The 23,762-nt window shown below is 35.8% G+C and overlaps 1 protein-coding gene across 1 annotated transcript in view; it reads right to left on the bottom strand.

Moving 5' to 3' along the window:
* LOC140157578 (scavenger receptor cysteine-rich type 1 protein M160-like) overlaps positions 1-16,916 on the bottom strand; it is a 33,443-nt gene extending 16,527 nt beyond the window's left edge. The window contains exons 1-4 of the mRNA XM_072180818.1: positions 16,576-16,916; positions 7,088-7,462; positions 4,365-4,721; positions 3,012-3,404 (exon numbers count right to left, since the gene is read on the bottom strand). Coding sequence (XP_072036919.1) covers positions 3,012-3,404; positions 4,365-4,721; positions 7,088-7,462; positions 16,576-16,630 — 1,180 coding nt within the window. The 5' untranslated portion in view covers positions 16,631-16,916. The remainder of the gene's footprint in view (positions 1-3,011; positions 3,405-4,364; positions 4,722-7,087; positions 7,463-16,575) is intronic.
* Between the last annotated feature and the right edge of the window lie 6,846 nt (positions 16,917-23,762).

Here is a 23,762-nt window from a genome sequence, read left to right as displayed (position 1 = left end):
ACCATTTTAGTGATTGTGACATGCATTTTTTCTCATTTTTTAGGCTACTTCGCGCACCAAAAGCATTCATTTTATCCGCAATAATTCAACTTTTACACGTTATTGTTTGCCTTATACTCATGTTTCAAATCTTATCTATGGGCTCAATACGCGAATGAAGGGAGAAATGACTCGTGCGTTCACTTTTTTTAATGTTTTCTGAAAAACCGTATTTTGCCGGCTGATTTTCAACATTGCGTTACGTAACACCAGAGGACACACCAGTAAAAATTACCGGAAGTGATCTACATTGTTGTCGTACTGCAGAGGCACTTCGGTTTGTTGGAGGGACAAGATTACCTTGGGATGCGGATCTAGCAAATCTAGTGGAGTGACCATGACTGTTACTGACTGTGGAAAAGATGTTACATAAAGCCAGTGGGAGGATGTTGCTAAGGCTCTACAGGCTGAGTCAAAAAGAAGTAAACTCATGTTTGAGGGGCTGTAACTAGAGATCTGTAAGGAATCTGCGAATTGTTGCAATTACACACAGCAAACTCAAGTTGTACTCATTTGAATACAACCACCCATTTTTGTAGCTGCATACGGCTTCACTTCACAAGTACCTATTATATTGATTGGTAAGACGCGATATTCAAATGCAAACAAAGTTACGTGGCAGGTGTGGTTCGATCAATAATGGGCTATTCCAGAAATTAATGGCACCCCCCTAAAGAAGACATGTGAATTTGTACCAAAAAATGTTGGGAATTCCCAGAACAAAATTTTATCCAAAAAAATTGGGAATTCCCATTTTGATAAAAAAATGCTTAAAAATATTGGGAATTCCCAGTGACCCTAAAGAAGACGTGCAAATTTTTGCCAAAATTTTTGGGAATTCCCATAACAAAATTTTAGCTAAAAAATTCCCAGTTTGATAATTATTCCCTCATGTTATTAAGGGTTCTTTTTGATATGAATTTTACCTCATTGCACTACATTATAATGAAATCAGTCAAATGACAACATGGCACCAAAATTTACCGCACGGGAGCGCACGTTTCTGTCGACGAAGTATCCTGAAACTAAGAGTCCCAATGAAGTTCAGCGACTTTTTCGTTTCCAATAATTTTCCACAGCTAATCGGATTCCATGTACGGGAGCAGGATATAAGAATGTGAACAAGTTCAATGTACATGGATAAGAACAGACAACCGGAAGCTTCAGGCAGACCACGAACTGCTAGATTACAAGTGAACATTGCTAGAGTTACAGCAAGACCAAAAGATCAGCTCAAGACCCTTTACCCAACATTCCCCAATCAAGCTTCTGCCGGATCGTTCGAAAAGACTTGAATTGGTATCCCTACAAACTACAGTACCGTCATGGACTTCATCCTGTTTGTTGAATATTGATTCAAAGCAATAGTTGTCATTTCAACAATGAATCCTGTTAGCACTTTGCTGATTCGTCGAAATTGAAATGGATGAAAATCAATCAGCCGTGTGCAGCTACATAAATAGGTGGTTGTATTCAAATAAGTATAACTTTAGTTTGCTGTGAGCAATTGCAACACTTCTTTTTTGTATGTAAACGTGTAGAGTTTACTCTTTCCAATGATATTTTCATTTATAGCAGATTCCTTACAGATCTCTAGTTACAGCCCTCAAACATGAGTTTACTGCTTTTTGACTCAGCCTGTATGGTGTTAAGGTGGATATTGCGACGATCATCAAGTTTGTCACACTTGAAGGTATTCAGAAGAACATCAGTGGGGTATCTGCGTGGGAGACCAAGACTTATTTTGCCAGCAGTATTCTGTAACCTGTCAAGCGTTTTCAGTAGGGTCTTACCAGCATTTCCCCACACTGAGTCGCAGTAGTCCATGTGAGGTAAGCATACAGGAGATTGAGGTTTTTGAAGTAAACCCTTTTTGAGTCTGCGCAGCAGACCATTACGTTTAGAAACAGTTTTACAGATTTTGTTAATTTGCTCATTCCAGTTTAGGGCTGGATCCAGCCAAACACCCAGATACTTGAATTTATACACATTTTCAATTAAAGCATTATTTATATACACCTTCAAATCATCATTTTCACGAGACATGTTTTGTTGAGTACATAAAGGCATAGCCTTGGTCTTTTTTACATTGAAGGTGTTAAGCCACTTAGCAACCTTACTGATTTCTGTATTCATTCTGTCCCCGGATTATGTCATTGATGTCACGGACAGACTTACCCGTATAAGGTGACTTTAGAGTTAGTGTCAGTGACAACAAAGGCAAGGTTATTAATGTACAGCGTAAAAAGAAGGGACCCGTCCTTGGGGGACACCAAACTTGACTGTTGCTGGACTAGACACATTATCACCTGTTGACGATCAGAAAGGAAAGATTCAAACCATTTGAGTTCATGGCCATACACACCAAAGTGGAGTTTATGAAGAAGGACTTTGTGGTGCACGGTATCGAAAGCCTTCTTCAGATCTAACAAGATGACGCCCGTATAAAGCCCAGAGTTGAAGTTGTCGAGCAAATAATCTGTGACCTCCAGAAGGCAAGTTTGGGTAGAGTGCATGGCCCTGAACCCTGATTGGTTTGAAGACAATAGATTTTTATCAGAGACATATATATTTGTAAACCTGGCCATGAACCAAGTTTTCAAAATGACGAAAATGACGAAAATTCGCACTTTTCTTTCCATTACTGTCATATTGTGAAGTGCCAAATAGCAGAGGTGTCAGTTCAATATCGGTATGTTAGAAAAATATTTTACCTGATGACCCATCTTGATATTGGCTAAATAAACTGTATTTTCGCTCAAAAGTGTACCGTGATTATGACATTTCATGTCGGCCAATTGCCCCTTAGCTTACTGAATAAATAACGCTCCTTGCACCTGGTTTAGCTGAAGTCATTTGGATGTAAAGACTTTAGTATCCCTGATGAAAATTGTACCCCAACCTTTCTTCATGTTATTATAACGAGGGTCAAATAGACTATAAATAATGTACAACTTTTAAAGATTACATACCATTACACACTATTCCAATACCAATATCACCAACTTCCACATGAATATATTCTTCTGTCAAAAATGTACGATCATAACTAAGGTAACGGTACACGCAAGGATAATCGTAGTCTCCATCACAGAATTTCAAGTTGTTATAAACATCTCCAGTTCCCGGTCCGAAAACATCGGGTGCTGTTTCGTACGCATCGACGTTGCTGTAACCCAACTGTTGGCAGATAACCGATGGCGCAAAGTTGCTGACCACTCCATCCGGGTAAGGTTTCGACCGCCATTTTGTAGAGGTGTGGCGCAGCCGTCCCCATTTCCCATTTGTTTGTACTTCAACTCTCCCTTCATGTGGTCCTGTGCCACCGACAAGTCGGATAGTAGTGGGAATTGTCGGATCATAAGCTAAATATTAAAAATTTACTAAATAATATGAATGGTATTTAATGCAGGATGATGTATAAAGGCTAAAAGTCAAATTTATTTTTGTAGGTCTGAAATCTTACATGAGGAATGTAGTTTTTTTTTAATGTGTCATGATGATAGGTTAGATGTGATAATTGATAGATTTAAGAAAATCGTAGATTGATAGGATATTTAGTGATTTCATATTGCTTGTTAACAAAATATATGAGAAAATATCATAAAAAATGTCACAATATAAGCTTTAAATTTTGTTTCAGTTATTTTTAATACCGAAATACGGTAAAATAGTTCCCTCTACCAAATGCGTGCGGCTTGTTTTTTAGCCTACAATGAGCCCCCCAAGTTACTGAATACTATACACTAATACATGTATACGTCATTGGTGCATGGTCAAGAAGCACAGAAGAGATGATCCTTACTATAGCTGCTCCCTTCTTATCTTCCTCCCTTCCTTTGGCCTTCCCCTCCCTCTCATCTTCCATCCTCTACCCTCCTCTACCCTCCTCTACCCTTCTCTTCCCTTCTCTTCCCTTCTCTTCCCTTCCCTTCCCTTCCCTTCCCTTCCCTTCCCTTCCCTTCCTTTCTCCCCCTTCCCTTCCCTTCCTTCGTCTCTTCCCGTCCCTTCCCTTCCCTTTCCTTCCCCTTCCCTTCCCTTCCCTTCCTTCCCCTTCCCCTCCCTTCCCTTCTCTTCCCTTCCCTTCCCTTCCCTTCCCTTCTCTTCTCTTCTCTTCTCTTCTCTTCCCTTCTCTTCTCTTCTCTTCTCTTCTCTTCTCTTCTCTTCTCTTCTCTTCTCTTCTCTTCTCTTCTCTTCTCTTCTCTTCTCTTCTCTTCTCTTCTCTTCTCTTCTACTCTACTCTACTCTACTCTACTCTACTCTACTCTACTCTACTCTACTCTCTTCTACTCTCTTCTCTTCTACTCTCTTCTCTTCGTACATACCATTGCAGATTATGGCTATATCATCGGTGTGATCACAATGTAAACCGTCATTCCCCCAGCTATGCACACAATCAGTAAATTCAATATAATCTATTAGTGTAAAAGGACAGATAATGTTTGTTATCCATATACGTCCTTGTGATGATCCAAAGTTGGTCACTTTAGCTGGTAACATGCGTCCACTGTTGTATCCAAGTGTTCGACAGACGCTGTTTATCATAACTTGTTCGTATTCGCTTCTCCCCTCTGCAACCTGCTTCCAACAAATGGATCCCCATTTGCCTTTAAAGAACACTTCAAGGCGTCCTTCGTGAGGTCCTGACCCACCAACAAGTCTTAAAGGAGGCGGCCATGGTACTGTTATAAGAAACATAATAATTATCAACATGATAGTGGATATTAATTGTTGCTGGATAATTATGACACGTATGAACTAACACTCATCTATCCACAGCCCTGTGTGCATGTAGAACCCTCAAGAGAAAGGGCTCCATTATAATGGAAAGAACCACAAAATGGTCCTGTCTGACCTTTCGAGAATTTGTTTGGGGTCTAAAATGTTTTTCTAGCCTTTCCAGAACTCTTTATGATTCTTTGTAGAACCATATAATGTTCTATATACAGGACTGCTCAAGAACTATTTTAGGCTCTACTTGGAACTACCCTCGGAGTTTATCTACTCGATACATCCACCACTTCTACTTAAGGTATCACCCCATAATATACTCTGTATGAGTTGCTGATTCAACACCCCTCTTAATCAAATTGAACTGGAACAAATGGGTGTATAGAGTAAATAATAATAATATTATTGCATTTCCTGAAAGGCTTTGTGTTCATAAAGAGACAGATTACATAGCTTGCTCTCGGGGCTGTCGTGGATGCATGGCCCGGTATACAAGTAGTAAAGTGTAATAGCCTCAAGACCTCCTTACCTCCACCTCACCTTGGCTGAATCTTGTAACTTGTTTCAATTTAACTTGCTTCCATCAAATGCAAAGTTATTGTCTTGTTTATTTGGATTGTGTTTTTTCACATGACTTTAATTTATGTAGAATTATAAATGTATTCTGCATGTAGGCTTTTGGTTTCATCTGCAATCGATCATAATCATCATCATTATTTTCCATCACATTTTCTTTGAAACTAGATCAAGGTTTAGCTTTAATTTGAAAAGGTTACTTATCTAATTGACCATGAACCCACATGCATCTTTTGCTTCTCAAGCAAGCTTATGAGTACTTCAAATATTTATATCTTCATAGTTTATTGTCTTCCTTTGATAGAAGTTTTGAGTTAAGCGCACTTTGGCAATTTCGAGTGATTCCTTTCAAACAAGTGTGTATTGTTATCCCAATAAGTTAAGTACGGTGGCATTTATTGCCCCTTATCCAATTAACTTGTCTCTTAGAGCACACTAAGCTTGACATTGAATAGGAGATGTACTTATGAATGATGCATGATAAAAGTTTTATCTCTTTAACAGGTTGCAGAGATGGTACTTAAGTTGGTTTTCAAGCGTTTTTTTCTGTTTCCTATAGCAACAGGAGCCCAGACCTTGCCCCTTAGATCATTTTGACTTCACTTCCATCCAAGCTTTGTTCTGACGAACATCCAGCTGCAACCAATGTTCATAAGTTTTCAATCTATCAAGTAATTTTACATAAATCTACAGCAAGTTATTATTCCATCTACATCTGTAATTAAATAAAGAGATCTACAACTTGAAAAGTTAATCAAATATATTTTGGTATGTAAACAAAGCTTTATTCGTTAGCTTTAATAAACCGAAAGAAATATTTCAATCGGCTCACAACTGTTGAAGATATGCTCTTTTAAAGAAATGGTACGTAAAGATTAAAAAGAAATACACGTACCATGCATGAATATCAAGCATTCCTCAATGATAACTTTATAAACTAACGAACTTTATTTAGGGAATGGGCTTTACCGGTGGGCCTATGGGCTATGGATTGTGTTAAGTGTCATTAGTCAGCAAAATGGATGTGAGATTGGACTTCTCTTGCTATACTTGCAAATAAACTTATTTTTCTTGGTTATTTATGCCTTTTTGTTTTATTATGTTTCTTACTTTTTTACTTTGTTGTTTCTTGCTTTCTTTTTTATTTACAACATGGCACTTTCTCTTTTGGGGATAAAAGGTAGCCTGTAAAGGGCTGCTTGGTATGTCCTTGGTTCTTTTGAAGTGAGATTACAGTCCTGGTCCTCATTGCATCATTTACATTGCATACCCTCCTTGTGCGTATACTTGCGAATGCAGCAGTAATACGGTTGCGAAGATGTTGGAGGCTAGCTAGCTGGTGATCCTCGCTCATAGTGAATTCGTTCCAAAGCCTAATGCTATTAGCTATCCTTACCATTAACCGTGTGTTTCGTTTTAATCTTCGCCGTAGCCAAACCTCATCCGTGGACAGAGTGAAAAACGGGTACATTTCTTAAATAGGACATATCTTCAAAAATTGTGAGCTGATTGAAATAATTGTTTTGGTTATTAAAGCTAACGATTTAAGGTTTCTCATTGTTACATATCAAAACACATTTGATCAACTTTTCAGAAATAGGAGTAAAAGAGGGCGCAATGTGCGTTCTGTTTATGTTGGGACACCCTGTAGTTCATAATGTTCTCCTTTTTACATAATTACTACTAATCCCCCCTACAAACACCCCTCGCGGGGAGGCGAGTATGAAATAAATAATCTTACCATTGCAGACTATTCCCATATCCAGGTTATGATCTTCAGGGGGTGCATACGAATTATAATCCGAATAACTAGTTTCACATTCTCCAGTGTGTGTTGGTCTCTTCACATCGTCAATTTTTCCCCGACAAGATATTGGAACGTAATTGAGCGGATCTTTCTTTAATCCTGGACCAAACACTCCAGAATTTGTAATAACGGCAGGACCAGGAAATCCAAGTTGTTGACATATCACCCGAGCTTCATCTGTTCCAGGTATGCTGTACTTATGTTCCGGATCTATAGCAATTGTACCCCATCTTGGTTCAATTGTGTTCGTGACGTAAACTTCTAAGCGTCCTTCACTGGGACCTGTCCCATTGACAAGACGAACTGGTTCTGTAATTAATGTAGAAAAATGAATGATAAAAAGCATTTTTTAGCTTGTTTGTTTGATCGTCTGTTTTACTGTGCAATGTATCGTTTACATGAGAGAAAAGCGGTATTTACAACATTGAGAGTCTTGTTATTCATACTTTTGCTGGAAAAGTACATTCGCTTGGAAAACATTTTAACTCCGGTGTTTCGTTACCTTGGTAACAGGGCAAAACAATCAAATCCCATTGAATCATGTTAACCTTGGCGGCCTATTTTGTGATAATACGCAAGGGTAACGAAATACCGGATATATGGCAACTATGATAAGGATAATGAACTGAGTGCAATGCATTAGTTCAGATAATCGCACGCGCCGTGGAGTTATTGCATTTAGCTCGAGAGGCTCGAGAGCTAAAATGCAATAACTCCATGGAAGTGCGATTATCTTGACGAATGCATTTGACGAGTACATTATGCGTCATATACTTCGAGTAGGCCTATATTAAAACAATAGGCAATATTAATTGCTGCATTCATTATTTTAGTTTGAACATTAGGAAAAATATCTTAAATTTTAAAAATACCGTCAGGCCACTGAATGGTAGCAAGGCTGCATGTAACTGGTCAGGAAAATCAATCACTGTATAAGTTAACTATTAAAATGGTATCGATTACGCCATACGTCGTACCTTAGTATAACTTGTTCAGTGTTCACGCATGGTTTGCAACCCTGTAAGCAACCAATTCGCTACTTGCACGGTTCCGCCATTATGCACTATGTGCGGGAGAGCCTCGAACTGGCAGCATACATGAATGGGAATTGAACTAGTCATAACGTTCTGTGTAAGGTTACATAATTCTTCCTTTCATGTATGCTGCCAGTTCGAGGCTCTCCCACATAGTGCATAATGGCGGAACCGTGCAAGTAGCGAATTGACTTTTATGTTGTGATCAATTTTATCGAGGTTCCGAACACAGAGAGCATGAATCAGAAACTTATATAACAATATCAACGGGACTTTATAGTCACGTAGTTCTGTAATATGATATAAAATCTACTTATATTAAAACACACGACAGTGGAATTTTACAATTTGTACAGAAAAAAAGCTTGATCATGATATCTTGCGCCAGAGTGTGTTTCCCGGGCGTGTTTATGATATTTTAGATATAGGCCTACATGTATTTCATTTGTAAAATGCTGAATATTTTGTAATGTTGTCATCTTGTATAATTATGGTCACCCTTATTTTTTAGCCCTTTTTACTTAACAGAAGCTCTGTTATTCTCATTTGATGTTTGATTTATTTGGGTTCATTAATCATAATTTATGGCAATGATAGAACACAATTTGTTACCTATGATTTACATCATGAAAAAATACCATAACCTGTAACCTATATTTTAACACCACAGAATGTATATTCGTACTTTTGATGATGGTATATATATCGAACAGACAAGTTATTAGTTATGTGAAAGTAGTAGTTCTAGTATTTGAGCGTATACTTATAACTCCCCCCCCCAGGCTCCCGTGCAAGTATTATCTAGAATATATTGTTTAGCGTGCGGGTTTCAGATAATGCATTGTTTAGCGTGCAGGTTTTTATAATAAGCTATGAAGGGTAGTTCGCGAATTATAATGCACGGGAGAAAAATACATAACGATGAATAGAAATGGGTACTAGAAGTGGATTCTTTGACCAAATTGATTCTTTTAAGGTGGCTGTGTACTCTCAGACATGCATATAGTAAAAGTGCCATAACTTTGTAATTATTCACGCAAGACATATTTAAGTATATATTTTTATAAAGGCAAGACATCGATGAATCTTAATATAAATACAGATTTGGTATCAAAACAACAATTATGAAGAAAATCACAAAAAAGTGAATTTTTGGCAATTTTGTTTTGGTACATCATAACAAAAAAAAACTCTTTCCAAAAAAAAAAAAAAAAATTGTTACAATTTTGTCTTAATCTCGAGGCTCCATTCCAAAAACCGTTTTTTAGTTTTTTTGATATTGGCCTTATTTTTTGAAATATTGACCATATAAGGCATCAAAATGAACTTTTTAAAATTCACAAATGCCTATTTGCACAATATGATGCCTAAAATCGGAAATAGACAGAAATATAAAAATATGAGAAAACAGTTTCTTGAGTCGATCATGCTTTTTATGATGAGCATAATTGCTTAACTATAGATGCTGTATGTATTGAGTTATCGTGTACCTAAATCGTCATTTTACTGAGAAAATGAACATTGAAATAATGGCCGTTGCACATTTTGCACTTTGATTGAAGCTCACAAGAGAATGCGGCAGTCCTCGTTTTTGAAATCGGTGCTTCCGTGGTGCTTCCATAAGATGCGCCGCGCATGCAGATATGCGTTGCGTATGCGTAGCGTATCTGTGCGTTAACAAATTGGATTTTCTTTCCTTGTATTGATAAAAAACATAAGCAAAGTACATACATTTAAAAAAGCTCAATTTCGCGAAAGAAACAATGTCTAGGAGTACACAGCCACGTTAATCTTATGGACAATGGTGGAGACCAACATTTGACATTTTACCTTTATGCCTATATCTCAAGAACTGTACATCGGCGATAGGTCAAACCATATTTTTTCGTACATTTATTCGCCCAATTTTGAAATTTGAGCCCTGCATTAGCGGCCATTTTGAATAATGCAAGTTACAATTTTCCCTATGAGCAAACACATTAGTGTTCGAATTTTGTCTAGCTCAAACGTAAATTGACTGTCTATCTTGGCATGCAGATGCATAGACCACATAGGTGCAAAGATTCTTGTTATTTGATTGGTCAATTACAGTTGACAGTTTTTGCTATTAAGGGTTCATACCACTAAATCCGCCTGTGAAGCGGTTTCCGGTAAATGTTTATCACGACTATAGTCCCAACTTTGCATACAAATTGTGCAAAATCGGTGCAATATTAACAATTTTAGTGTTGAAAATCGTGTTTTACTAGAACCTGTGAATGTGATCTCTACTAATTTGAAAAGAAAATGCAAGGTCAAAACGCGGTTAGCAGTCGGACGTAAACACGGGAAAATCGGGCCTTTTTATATAGCGCTAATTTTCTCAAAAAGTAGAAGGAAAATGTGTCATTTTCAGATATGTTATGCAGAATTTTGTTAACTTAAGATGATATTAAATATATATTTCAAAGCTAGAGGTAACTCAACTTATGGCCTAAAACGTGACCCCTATTTTGCACGTAAAGTCTATGGAAAGCTGTTTTGTGTTATGTACCCTTAATAGAAAAAGACTATCGCACTCCGCGCGAGTCCATTGTACTCACGCGCAGTTACAATGGCAACGCACAATATTGTACAAGGTCATCACCATAGACATATTGGGGGGTCATCACCATGTTTTTAAGGGCAGCACATGTATATCGTGGTATATTGGACTAGGGTAGCACAAACTTTTTAAGGGCAGCACATGAGTAGCGTAAGGGTAGCAGCGTGTATTTGACAAGAGTAGCACAAAATTTATAAGGGTAGTACCCCAGCAAACACAAAACGTTTTCGACATCATTCGCAAAAGGTTATAAAAGGTTGTCAGAAAACGTTTAAATGTCGGGTTATATAAAGGGTATATTAAGGGTATAAAACGTTTTCATAACATTAAAAAACATTTTTTGATAATCAACTGCTCAGCAAACACAAAATGTTTTACAGAAAACGTTTAAATGTCGATTATATAAAGGGTATAAAAATGTTTTTATAACATTCCAAAAACATTTTTGAAAACTTGATACAAAACATTCTAAACAGAATGTTATTTTGGGGTTAAAAAAATATTTTGCTAAAAATGTTTGCCCAAAATATTTGCAATAACGTTTTAAAAACGTTTGCATGACCTTTATATAACCCGACATTTAAATGTTATTTAAAACGTTTTGAAAAATACATTTTAAGTACATTTGGAAAAAACGTTTGCAAAAATAGTTTAGAATAACATTTTGAAAACATTTAAAAAAAATTAATATTGTTGTAGTGTATTTTCATACCAAACGTTTGAAAACGTTTTGATGACCTTTATATCGTTATGAACACGGCAGAGTGCCGAATACGCAAAATTGCTGTTCTGAGTAAACGGCGTTTGAAAATATTGGTACTATTCCATTGATCCTTCTAAAAATTTAGAACATTCGTGAGCACTCATTTGATATGTATATTATAGAAGTGAATGTACACGAATTATTTACGCGTCAAAACGCGTTTTAACAGCTATTCGGCTTTATGGTCTAGCCAAAATGTCTCTACCACTGCGCAAAGAGAGGTCGAATACGCATTCAACTACGTGTAAACCATAGCACGCATTCTTGATTTGGGGCTTTTGTGTAGAAATTACTGGTTTTCCTAAGGCTATGTAGACTTAACTTGCTATATATAAGTTATAAATAGTCATCCCTGTAATATTTAGCAAAAACTCGAGAATTTTAAAGCAGAAATAACAATATTGGCCTATATTTGGCGTATGATTTTCCAGGATTTTCCAATTTCACGGAGGCGCACTCACATTATTAAACCACACAACATCATGTGGGGAATGTTTGTACTTATTTTGGTATCACTGGATAGAAGATGCCTACAGCATACGTTGGTACCAAATATATCAGTAATATGTAATATAGAAAATTCGGGGTTTCCCGCTATACAATATTATAGATCAACCTGATTTGTACAGCTAAGTATACGATTCGTCTCTCTGCCGAATTCATTTATCGCACTTAGGCGCGATTCGTCCAAATCAAAATTTCAATAACTACGTCGAAGAGTAAGATTTACCATTAATTTTTGGTGGAAATAAAAGACAATCTGGAACATAATCATAAGCATACAAAAACTCATTTTACTCAAAATTCTTGATTCGTCACTCTGCCGAATTCATAACGATATAACTCGACATTTTAATGTTATTAAAACGTTTTTACTTAAACCAAAAGCCAAAATATAACTTATTTAAAACGTTTTTAAAACGTTTTTGTGTTTGCTGGGACATGTATAACGTGGTATATTGGACAAGGGTAGCACAATTGTTTAAGGGCGGCACATGTGTAACGCCATTACCGTAATTTAATGGATAAGGGTAGCATAAGGGTAGCACAATTTTTAAGGGCAGCGTATATTGGACAAGTTAAGCACAAAGTTTTAAAGCACAGCACGTGTATAGCGTGGTATTTTGGACTTGGGTAGCACAAAATTGTTAAGGGCAGCATATGTATAGCTTGGTATATTGGCCAAGAGTAGCAAACAGTTTTTAAGGGCAGCACATGTATAGCGTGGTATATTGGACAAGGGTATCACAAACTTTTTAAGGGCAGCACGTGTATAGCTTGGTATATTGGACAAAGGTAGCACACAATTTTTAAGGGTAACACGTGTAAAGGGTAACACAATTTTTTAAAGGCAGCGTATATTGGACAAGTGTAGCACTTGTAGTGTGCTACGTTTTTCCAATATACCACACTATACATGTGATGTCCTTAATAAAGTTATGCTACCCTTGTCTAGTATACCACGTTATACACGTTATACACTTTGTGCTATGGCACTTGTCCAATATACCTCGCTATACATGTGATATCCTTAAGGTGTGAGACCTATAATTAAGGGCTAGAATTCTGCATTTTTTAAGTGTTAATTATAGGAAAGGGGAGATCGAGTACTCTAATTAGCTCTTTGTTTGACTGAAATCAGGGCTGTGGTTCCAGAGTTACGATCATTTTAAGATGTTAGTTTGGAGGATCGCGATTTTATTTCTTTTTTTTAAATTATTTTTCATCCAGCTATTTCTATTATGTATTTTATTGTTTTTTCAACCTGTGATATTTAATTTCTTATGTTAAAAATATGTATCTCTTCTCAGATTTGACGAATATCAATAATAGAAATGAGAAATATAATGATACAAATATGAAATTCAATGACCGAATAATGAAATTGCTTTTGAGTTTGTGCGACTTCGATTTTTAGGACGAATTTAAACTGTCCTTTTTGTGAATATGAATAATATAAGTGCGAAATACTATGGGAAATTTAATTCGCGAGTTAAATATTTAATTCGCAGATTTAATATTAAATTTGTAGATTTTAATATTAAATTAGCATTTGAATTCGCAGATTTAATGTTAAATTAATAAAATCACATATTTAATATTAAAATTGCAGATTTAAAACTTAATTCGCAGATTTAATAATAAATTCGCAAATTTAATATTAAATTCGCAGATTTAAAATTTAGTTCACAGATTTAAGCCAAAGTTGAAGCAATTGAGCAATACCCCACACCTGTAAACAAGAAGGCACTCATGAGATTTCTAGGAATGGTTGGCTATTTTAGAAAGTTCTATCCAAACTTTTTAGAGATGGCAAGTCATTTGACTGATTTGTTGAAGAAAGATGTAAAATTCATTTGGTCAGAACAGTGCGAAAATGCTTTTCACAAAGTCAAATCAATACTCATGAGTTCACCATGTTCACCAGTACTAACTGCACCTGATTTTCAGAAGCAGTTCAAGTTGACTGTTGGTGCCAGTGACATAGGCTGTGGGGGTGTTGTGATGCAAGAGGTTGAAGATAAAATTTACCAACCTATATGTTACTTTTCAAGGAAATTCAACAAGCACTAGAGAAATTACTCCACAATTGAAAAGGAGTGTCTGGCACTGCTATTAGCATTGCTACATTTCGATGTGTATTTGGGTACCACAGTATACCCTGTGCTTGTTTTCACAGATCACAATCCCCTCACCTTCATCAACAGGATGAAGAACAAAAACCAAAGACTGGTGAGGTGGAGTTTGACCTTAATCTGGTCATCAAACATATTAAGGGAAAAGACAATATAATGGCTGATGCCCTGTCCAGAATTGCATTAAAAACTGATAAACAAAAATTCACTGTGTATGTTGAGTTATTAAACACTCAAAGTTAATAATATGTTAAGTTGCTGTAAAAGAAGAAAACATTAAAGAAAGTTTTCATTACATTCGAACTTTCTTCTTTTAAGGGGGAGGGTGTGATGTGCCCTGAGTAATTTAATTGAATTATTTAGCTTTGTTTACAAGTATTTCATGAGATTTTAAAACTGTGATTGTGTGATCATATTGTGTATGCAATTGTTGTTATATACCAATCATATTTTACTTTCAATTAAAGACTTAGAATTTGTTAGCTTAATCAATCAATGTATTTGTAATGTGCATTCGTGTGAATTCTAGTAAAAGGTGATTTTGGCCTTGAGTCAGTACGACTCGTAACAGTATGTATGCATGTAATACATTTTTGAAGCAAATTCGGAACCGAACATTAATATTATAGCAGATTTTCAGCAAAATTTGCGTTAAAATGAAAAAAAAAAAAAAAAAGAAATGAAGATTCAATTTCTGCCATTTTTCATGAGCAAACACGCAGGATAAGTCTAATACGCCGGGGACATGAAACAAATCTATTTGTTTTTATTTGGCATTAACATGCTTAAGGGGGAATAATACCCTGATTTTCATCAGTACCCCTCTTCTTTTTTTTCTTGCAAATTTATGAAGTACATAAGTGTTTTTAAACCATTTTAGTAAGTTATTTTAGCCCTATATATTTTTTGTTTACTGTATCCTAGTAACTCAGATGCATTTTTCATAACAAACCATAATTTATTCTATCAACATGTTCAAGTAGGGTACATGAATAGAATACATTAAATCCTTTGTTATACGCTCTATAGAAAATCTAGTGGTGCATGCAAAATATATAACACTGAATAAATTAAATAAACACTTACACAATGTATGTATAGTCATTAGTCAATGTGTTGTTAGGAGAAGAAAAGGCTATTAGGTCACCGTATGTCAGGTTATAGGTCAATTGGTTCAGGTCAAATTTAAGCATCAATTTTGAATACACATGTGAGAGTCTGTGATATCATAATGAGGCATAATTTTGATATTCAGTCTTAAAACTGGATATATATCGAGAAGTGCAAGGTGGATATACTAATATACCTTGGGATGTAAATGGTGAGTACAATTTAGAATGCCTAGTTGAGATGAATTTCACAAATAAATATAAAATAGTTACCAAAATCATAAAAGTTAAGCTTACGGAAAACTACCCAATATGGTGGTATAGGTGACAAAAATACAATTTTTTTCAACATTGCTGTAGTATGGTTGTGGTAACCTATTACCTGTGGCTTAATTAAGTTTCAGTGAAATAATGTCGCAAGTTAAAAATACAAAATATAGCTCAACATTGAAAATAGAAGCATTTTAACCAGTTCCTTTTTTGATAGTTGTGGAGCACCAAGTTCATGAAGTCATAAAAGAAATCAGGAACCACTTATTCCCATTTTACATATCAACTTTATTTCCCTAATGTGTTAGCAACACATATCCAAAATTTTAACGAAATCCGTTGATAGTAAGCTTTCCAAAATGAAGTGAATTTAAATCATCAGTGATGTACCTCCTTTTGGCTTCTACTTTTAAACGCATGTATTTTACTTTTTTACCGATGCCCCCAACAACACGATAAGATTTGCCCCTTCATTTTGCATACCACTTTGTCCAATTTTTTTTTTGTAATTTCTTCACAAAATGCAAAAAATGCAAAAAAATCAATGGGTGTAGTACCCCTTAAGGCAGACAGGCAAATGCGTTGTTAAAAGTCTGGTTGCCATGCCAATAATAATCATCAATCAATATGCAAGTAGACTGGTTCTATATTGATAATAATGTGCTTATTTAAGCATGAAGCGGCAATTTCGCGTCGTAACTGGTAACCAAATAATTATTTTGGCTGATTCGTGTATGCTGAATTCAAACCTTTTGTCTGCTAAGCTATACTGGAAACCCGTGACCCTAAAAAATCCCAATCCCCTACATGCTCATATAGAGGGTAAAAATTAAGCACAACTCATTATCTTTTTGACATGTTGCACAAGGTTATCTCAGGTGTTGAAAAACCTGCCGGCTATTTGTATACCGCGAATAAATAAATTTAAAACAAAACCCTCATTTCTTACCCCAGCCCCCTCTTCAAGCAAATAGAAATGGTAAAATAATAACACATTACCGTGTAAAAAGAAAACAACAGTCCTACCTGCATATGTGTAATATACCAAAGCTATGGTATACAAGACACGTACGATATACATTATTCAGTCAGCATTGTTGACATGACAACAATGTTTCTGCTTACATGTTCCTTACTCCATCTCTCTTATTGCACTCCGCACCGTACACACCACGGCAAATACTATGTCAAATAATTATAAATTATGGTCACACACCATCAAACACACCCGGCACCCCACATGTAATCGCCTCCAAACGTGGATGCTGTTGAGGACCATGCAAACGTGGTCGTCTGAATCCGTACTCAATCGACATACCGAGGACGTTTTCCCGCCATTTTGTTTGTGTATATTTGTGTGTATATAATTTAACCTAGCAACTGCGGACGTTATTTCTTATATACCGATAGAGGTCGTATTTCGCAAATGGGCCTACATTATACATGCATTTGCGGTCCTTTGCAGGCATCCAGAAACCGAGGACGGTCCCCCATTGCAAGGTGGTCCGCGGTTTGAATGTGAAGTGTGATTGTGTGTCCTTGTTTGCGGGCCTCAGTAAAACGGCTTTACGCTTTAATGATAACTAATGAAAATTTGAGCTGTGAAAACGCCCTATAGATATGTCTATATGTAGGTCTACAGGTATGCCCCGAGGTATGCATGTACTCCCCATTCCAGAAAAATACAGCACTAATTTTGTGAGATTAAAGAATATTATCAACTTCTGCCAAATGAAACACATCTCTATCCAAATTATTCATTTAGTTCAAAGGGGCTGCGCAATAAGCCTAGAAGGGGGCAAGCGATTTTGGCACATTTTCCTGCTCGTTGCGCTCGCAACATGTATCTAGACCATTTAATTAAGGTTTGCAAATTGGGATCCCAAAATGGCATGTGCAAAGGGGGAAGGGCAAAGGTTTTTTTGGCAGGCCGAGAGGGGTGAAAGCGATGTTTTTCACATACTGTGACAATCAAGTCTAAAGACCTGTACGAAGTCTAATTTCAATTTATGCATTCTAATTTTTTAAAAAGGTCATTTAGTTAATCATTTAACATATTTTAATCCCAAAAAAACAGTGCTGTATTTTTCTGAGTAGTTGCATGTGTATGTAGGTGTGTATGGGGTATGTGTGTATGTAATATGATAAACATTTCTTCTTTGTATTAAAGGGAGGTGTAAAGAGCGAACCATGGTTTGGATTCCAGAGGGAGGGTGTTTGTAAGAGGCACAGCCATCAGAAAATGAATAACTGAGATCTCGCGCCAAATAAACATACTGCAGTGATTTTCCAAGTCTTTAAAAATTAGGCATAGGTGGGAATCGAACCCGGCACCTTTCGGTTCTGAATCAATGGATAGTGCCACTGAACCAACTTCCTATCTGCACTAAAACCTGTGATATTAATTCTTGATAATGCTTAACTGAAAAAATCAATACTAATGTACGACGTCATTCAAAATCAAATAGAAGTCCCACAACTAAAGTAGCAATCGATAAATCTGCTCACTCAATCATCAAATAATCAATCGAAAAATAAATAAATAAATAAATAAATAAATAAATAAATAAATAAATAAATAAATAAATAAATAAATAAATAAATAAATATTAATGTGTCAGTTCCCTCGAGCCACAAAACGTCATTAAATAAATAAATAAATAAATAAATAAATAAATAAATAAATAAATAAATAAATAAATAAATAAATAAATAAATAAAATAATATTTTTTCTAGGCCTTACGCTGGAAAAATAAAGCAGCATAAGAAAAATGATAGACGCACGGGCACGTGTCTGCGGGTAAAGATTCTGCATAATAGAAAGGCGCACAAATGGTCTATCCCAGCTGTATCCCCTGAAGTCATACTAACCAAAAGGGCATTGACATGTAACCAATTCTTTGTATACCGGCTTATACATTGATACAGTCAACATATACAAAGAAGTATATTATTAGGCGTAGACGCAATCATCAATGCGGGAAGTATAAAACCATAGTCGCCACTCGTGCACTTTTTTGAGTCTACGGCTATTCCGAATTCAGCCTTGAACCCTGAATTCAGAGGTAAATTTTGGGTTGTTACATGGAATGCAAACTGATTATATCATGAAAAACCCCACCGAGAGGGCTACGATACTTATTCAGAGCCAATCTACAATTTGTTATTTACAAAAGCCGACAATCAAAGTACAATTATAAAAAGAAGAGGACCAGATAAAGCCTAAAATCGCATCGAAAACGCCAAAATGCAGTCACAAAATTTATAATATTACTAAATCACCAAAACGAATTGTAACGTAGGTATGCAGAAAAGATTTGTGTTAGCAATAACAAAGTATGTGCAAAAAGATTTGTCTTTGGCATGTCGCCTTTTGAAATATCACCAAAATATCAAATTTCGGGGGGAAAAAACGCCCCAAATTTTAAAACAAACATGAACCTTCCAAAATAAATGCACATTTGCACTTGGTGACCCGGTCATTACCTGGCGCTGTGATTTGGGATTCCTCGTCGCTTTTCTCTCTCTAGTTACCAGTACATTCATAAACGAATTTTATGGATTATAAAAGGTTGGGATACGCATACAGTTAACATGCAATATAAAACGATACCTATTAATACAACATTATAAAAATACGAGAAACGCGCTATGACAAAAAATGCATATATCTTATCTTCTTAATAATGAACATCAATAGATTAATTGGGCCACAAAAAGAAAATTGTTTGATTGGAGTAACATAAAAAATAGGGTAGGTAGGTCGGGACTTTTTTTTTACTTTTAAAACTGTAAATTGCGTTTGATGAAGGCCTTGGAACTTTTCTTCTTCCTTTTTTTTTAAATATAATTAATTATTTAATTAATTAATTAAACATTTCTTCTTTGTATTAGTTCATATTCATACATGAATTGTATGGATTATAAAAGGTTGGGATACGCATATAGTGAACTATAGCATATGCAATATCAAACGATACCTAAAAATACATTATAAAAATACGAGAAACGCGCTATGACAAAATAAATGCATATCTTACATTATTGATAATGAACATCAATAGATTAATTGGGCCACAAAAAGAAAATTGTTTGTTTGGCGTAACATAAAAAATAGGGTAGGTAGGTCGCGATTTTTTTTTAATTTTTAAGGGATCAGATATTAACGTTTAGCGACGTTTTCACGTATTTTTTGTGGGAGCTTTTTGCGCAATATTCTGGTACATCCCAAGGACAAAAGAGAAAAGGATAAAATCACAGATTGTATGTATGAAATTCCATGCCAGGGTTGTGAGGCTACATATGTTGGAGAAACGGGCAGAGCGTTTGGTACCAGAAAACAGGAACATGTAAAATCGGTGGAAAAAAACTTCCAAAAACAGATTTACCAGGGCAAACAGGAAAGCATCTGAATCAGAATTTCTCACTTCTGCATTAGCTGAGCACGTAGCTCAAAACAACCATGTTATAGGCTGGGAGGATAGCGCAATTCTTACAACTGAAAATGACAAGTATACAAGATGGGTCAAGGAATCAATTTGGATCCGGAGGCGGGGCACCCAATCTATGAACAGAGTTGATGGCACATTCAAATTAAGCCACCTTTATGATGTATTGATTTCTGGTGATGACAGTGTTACTTCAAGCAATACCAACAAGAAGTCAACTGGCAACCCAAGCAGATCAGTGCATCATCTGGCTGATGAAAAGAGCAGACCTTAGCTCTTGAAACGTCCCATACAGTAAGTGTTTCAATTGGACTTGCATAGAAGAAATATTTAATTAATGGAATACCGTACTACAGTCCTGATGAACTTAATCAAGAATGTTAAAATTTGTTATTTAATTTTGTTTTGATATTTAAAGTCCTCGAAGTAAACTTTATAAATCTAATGATATGTACTTAAAGTGTATGTAGCTTGGACGAAAAGCCGACGACCAATTCTCGCTATTCGCAATAAGGGCGCCGCCAGCGGTTTGCGATGTATCATGGGAAAAATCGTGATGTATCATGGGAAAAGGTCGACATCCAAGTCCGCGCAATACGAATATTACCATGCTATTACATAGGAACACAACACGTGACAATATTTTTTAGTTTGTCAATATAACGGTATTACACGCAAATCGATAGAGAAAAAATTAATTGTGCACATTTCAAATCACATTATTAAGTATTATTGAGTATCGATTCGCGTGTAACACCTTTATTTTGACAAACTAAAAATATTGTCACGTGTTCCTATGTAATAGCATGGTAATATTCGTATTGCGCGGACTTGATGTCGACCTTTTCCCATGATACATCACGATTTTTCCCATGATACATCGCTAACCGCTGGCGGCGCCCTTATTGCGAATAGCGAGAATTGAAAATTTTAAACTTTCATATTGAAGATATACATTTTTTTCCCAAAAAGAGCCAACATTTTTTGGTGTTTTGGGGGAAAATCCATATCTTCAATACGAAAGGTCAAAATTTTCAATTGATCATCGGCTTTTCATCCCAGCTACAAACACTTCAAGTAAAAATCATTAGATTTATAAAGTTTACTTCGAGGACTGTTAAATAGAAAAAATATCAATTTGTAACAATTTGCCATAAAATGTGTATTATACTGGGAATTTAAATTTTTTTAATTTAATATCAGAAGGCCATTCTTCCTATTCAGAATGCAATTTGATATGTCTAATATGCTCTCATGTCCCACAAAAAAATACTGTCCAAACAACACCCCTTAAAGCTGTAAATTGCGTTCGATGGAACCTTTCTTCTTCCATTTTTTAAATTTAATTTAGCACATTTTCTATCAAAAATTATCCTAACACCAATTCCATTTAATATTTATCCCAAGTGATTTATGAAGATCCCTCTCAGACTAGTCCATACTTAATGCCAATTCTGTAATTATGAACACTCTCCATGTAAGGTTGGTTAGTCGGGATTAAACACAACTGTTTTAATGACATATTATACATGCATGATACAGGGTCGGTCAGGACGTAGAACATCTCTTTACTTTTTAGTCCCTTAAGCATTTTAAACACAATTAGTTTTACCCAAAGTTAAGAAAGGTTAAGTTACCTTTAAGAGTTCTATTGGCTATTGTTTTCCAAATTTCAGTCCTTTTTCTTTTTAACAAATAGGTAACCACAATGACGTCATCGGGAAAGCGCCCAATTTTCTATTTTTGATAAATGACGCGCGATGTAGCGTCGGAAGTGGGTAAATCGAGTACGTTTTTTTTTGTATTTTTATTTCTAAAATAGTTAGTTCTTCAATTGTTTTAGATATTGATTCTATATTTTATGGGCTTTATTTTGGTACCAAATCATATTTTCTTTCAATGGTCCCTTTAAAACACATTAAATGCATCCCAAAAAAGCTTCCCAAAAGGCCACGCCCTCCAACAGATATTCAACAAGAATTAAGCTTTCGTGTCAATTTGTGATCATTTGGAGTGGGGGAGTTTTGTATTTATTGTATTGTGGATATTACATTGGATATTGAATATTGTTGAATTTCGTTAAGCAGGGGTAAGACTGTTATGATTGATAGTATAGAAGACAAGAATAAATATTTTGCTTTTACAAAGTACCTTTCCTTTCATTCATTTAAACAGATGTATTATTGCTCTGAATGTTTATAAAAAAATACATTTATACTAAGCAACTCAAATTATTAACATCTCCCAATCCGCAAAACGAAACCATGAAAACACATCAAGCGCCTGTCTCCCCTCGCTGGTACCAACACACAAAGCTGCACAGCGCCATCGGTTTATTTGGTGTTTTTATACGAGTCCATTAATTTTGTATTTTAAACAAAGGATAACGGGCCTATAGACAACTTGGCATCACTGTTTATCAACAATCGATATGCTTGAACGAGCCGCTATACTGTTCAATGGCTTTCTTGTACTATATGACATGTGGCGGGCGATTTAAAATACACGTGCCCTTAGCAAACTACGGTGCGTACGCACACTGCAGGGCAAAGAACAATCGAAATTGCCATAATTCGCGCGCATACTGCCGGGCAATGACGTCACATGCCAAGTGGTCTATACGCACAAGATTTCATCCCGTGCATATTAGTAAACAATAATAAAATCAAAACCAAGCAAGCTGCGTTTTTATTTCTAAGCTGGGCATACTTTTAAGCAAAACAGTTGCGAAGTAAATCTAGCAAGACCGAAATTAGGAAGCTTTTTGCAAAGTCAAGCCAAATAAGGGTTCCCACTGTAGCGGGCGCCCCAAAAAGAGTCAATCAAAATATTTTTCTGTGACCTATAGTTTTTGACATATCGTTATGAATACGGCAGAGTGCCGAATACGCTAAATTGCTGTTCTGAGTAAACGGCGTTTGGAAATCTTTGTACCATTCCATTGGTCCTTCTAAAAATTTAGAACATTCGTGAGCACTCATTTGAAATGTATATTATAGAAGTGAATGTACACGAATTATTGGCAATACTTGCATGTTCTGAAATAATCGATATATCCCTCAAAACGCGTTTTAACAGCTATTCGGCTTTATGCTGTAGCCAAAATGTCTTTATCACTGCGCAGAGAGAGGTCGAATACGCATTCAACTACGTGTAAACCATAGCACGCATTCTTGATTTGGGGCTTTTGTCTAGAAATTACTGGTTGTCCTAAGGCTATGTAGACTTAACTTGCTATATAAGTTATAAATAGTCATCCCTGTAATATTTAGCAAAAACTGGAGGATTTTAAAGCAAAAAAAAACAATATTGGCCTCTATTTTGCGTATGATTTTCCGGGATTTTCCAATTTCACAGGCGCACACTCACATTATTAACCCACAGCAATATCATGTGGGGAATGTTTGTACTTATTTTGTTATTACTGGAGAGAAGATACCTACAGCTATACGTTGGTATCAAATATATTAGTATAGGACATGTAATATAGAAAATTCGGGGTTTCCCGCTATACAATACTATAGATCAGCATGATTTGTACAGCTAAGTATACGATTCGTCTCTCTGCCGAATTCATTTATCGCACTTAGGAGCGATTCGTCCAAATCAAAATTTCAATAACTACGTCGGTGAGTAAGATTTGCCATTAATTTTTGGTGGAAATAAAAGATAACCTGAAACATAATCATAAGCATACAAAAACTCAATTTGCTCAAAATTCTCGATTCGTCACTCTGCCGAATTCATAACGATATGATCTCTTG

This window comes from Amphiura filiformis, chromosome 7, assembly GCF_039555335.1.
Source record: "Amphiura filiformis chromosome 7, Afil_fr2py, whole genome shotgun sequence".
In the NCBI taxonomy this organism is placed as follows: domain Eukaryota; kingdom Metazoa; phylum Echinodermata; class Ophiuroidea; order Amphilepidida; family Amphiuridae; genus Amphiura; species Amphiura filiformis.
Note: the sequence above shows the minus strand (reverse complement) of the source record. Positions and strands in the feature narration are given on the sequence as shown.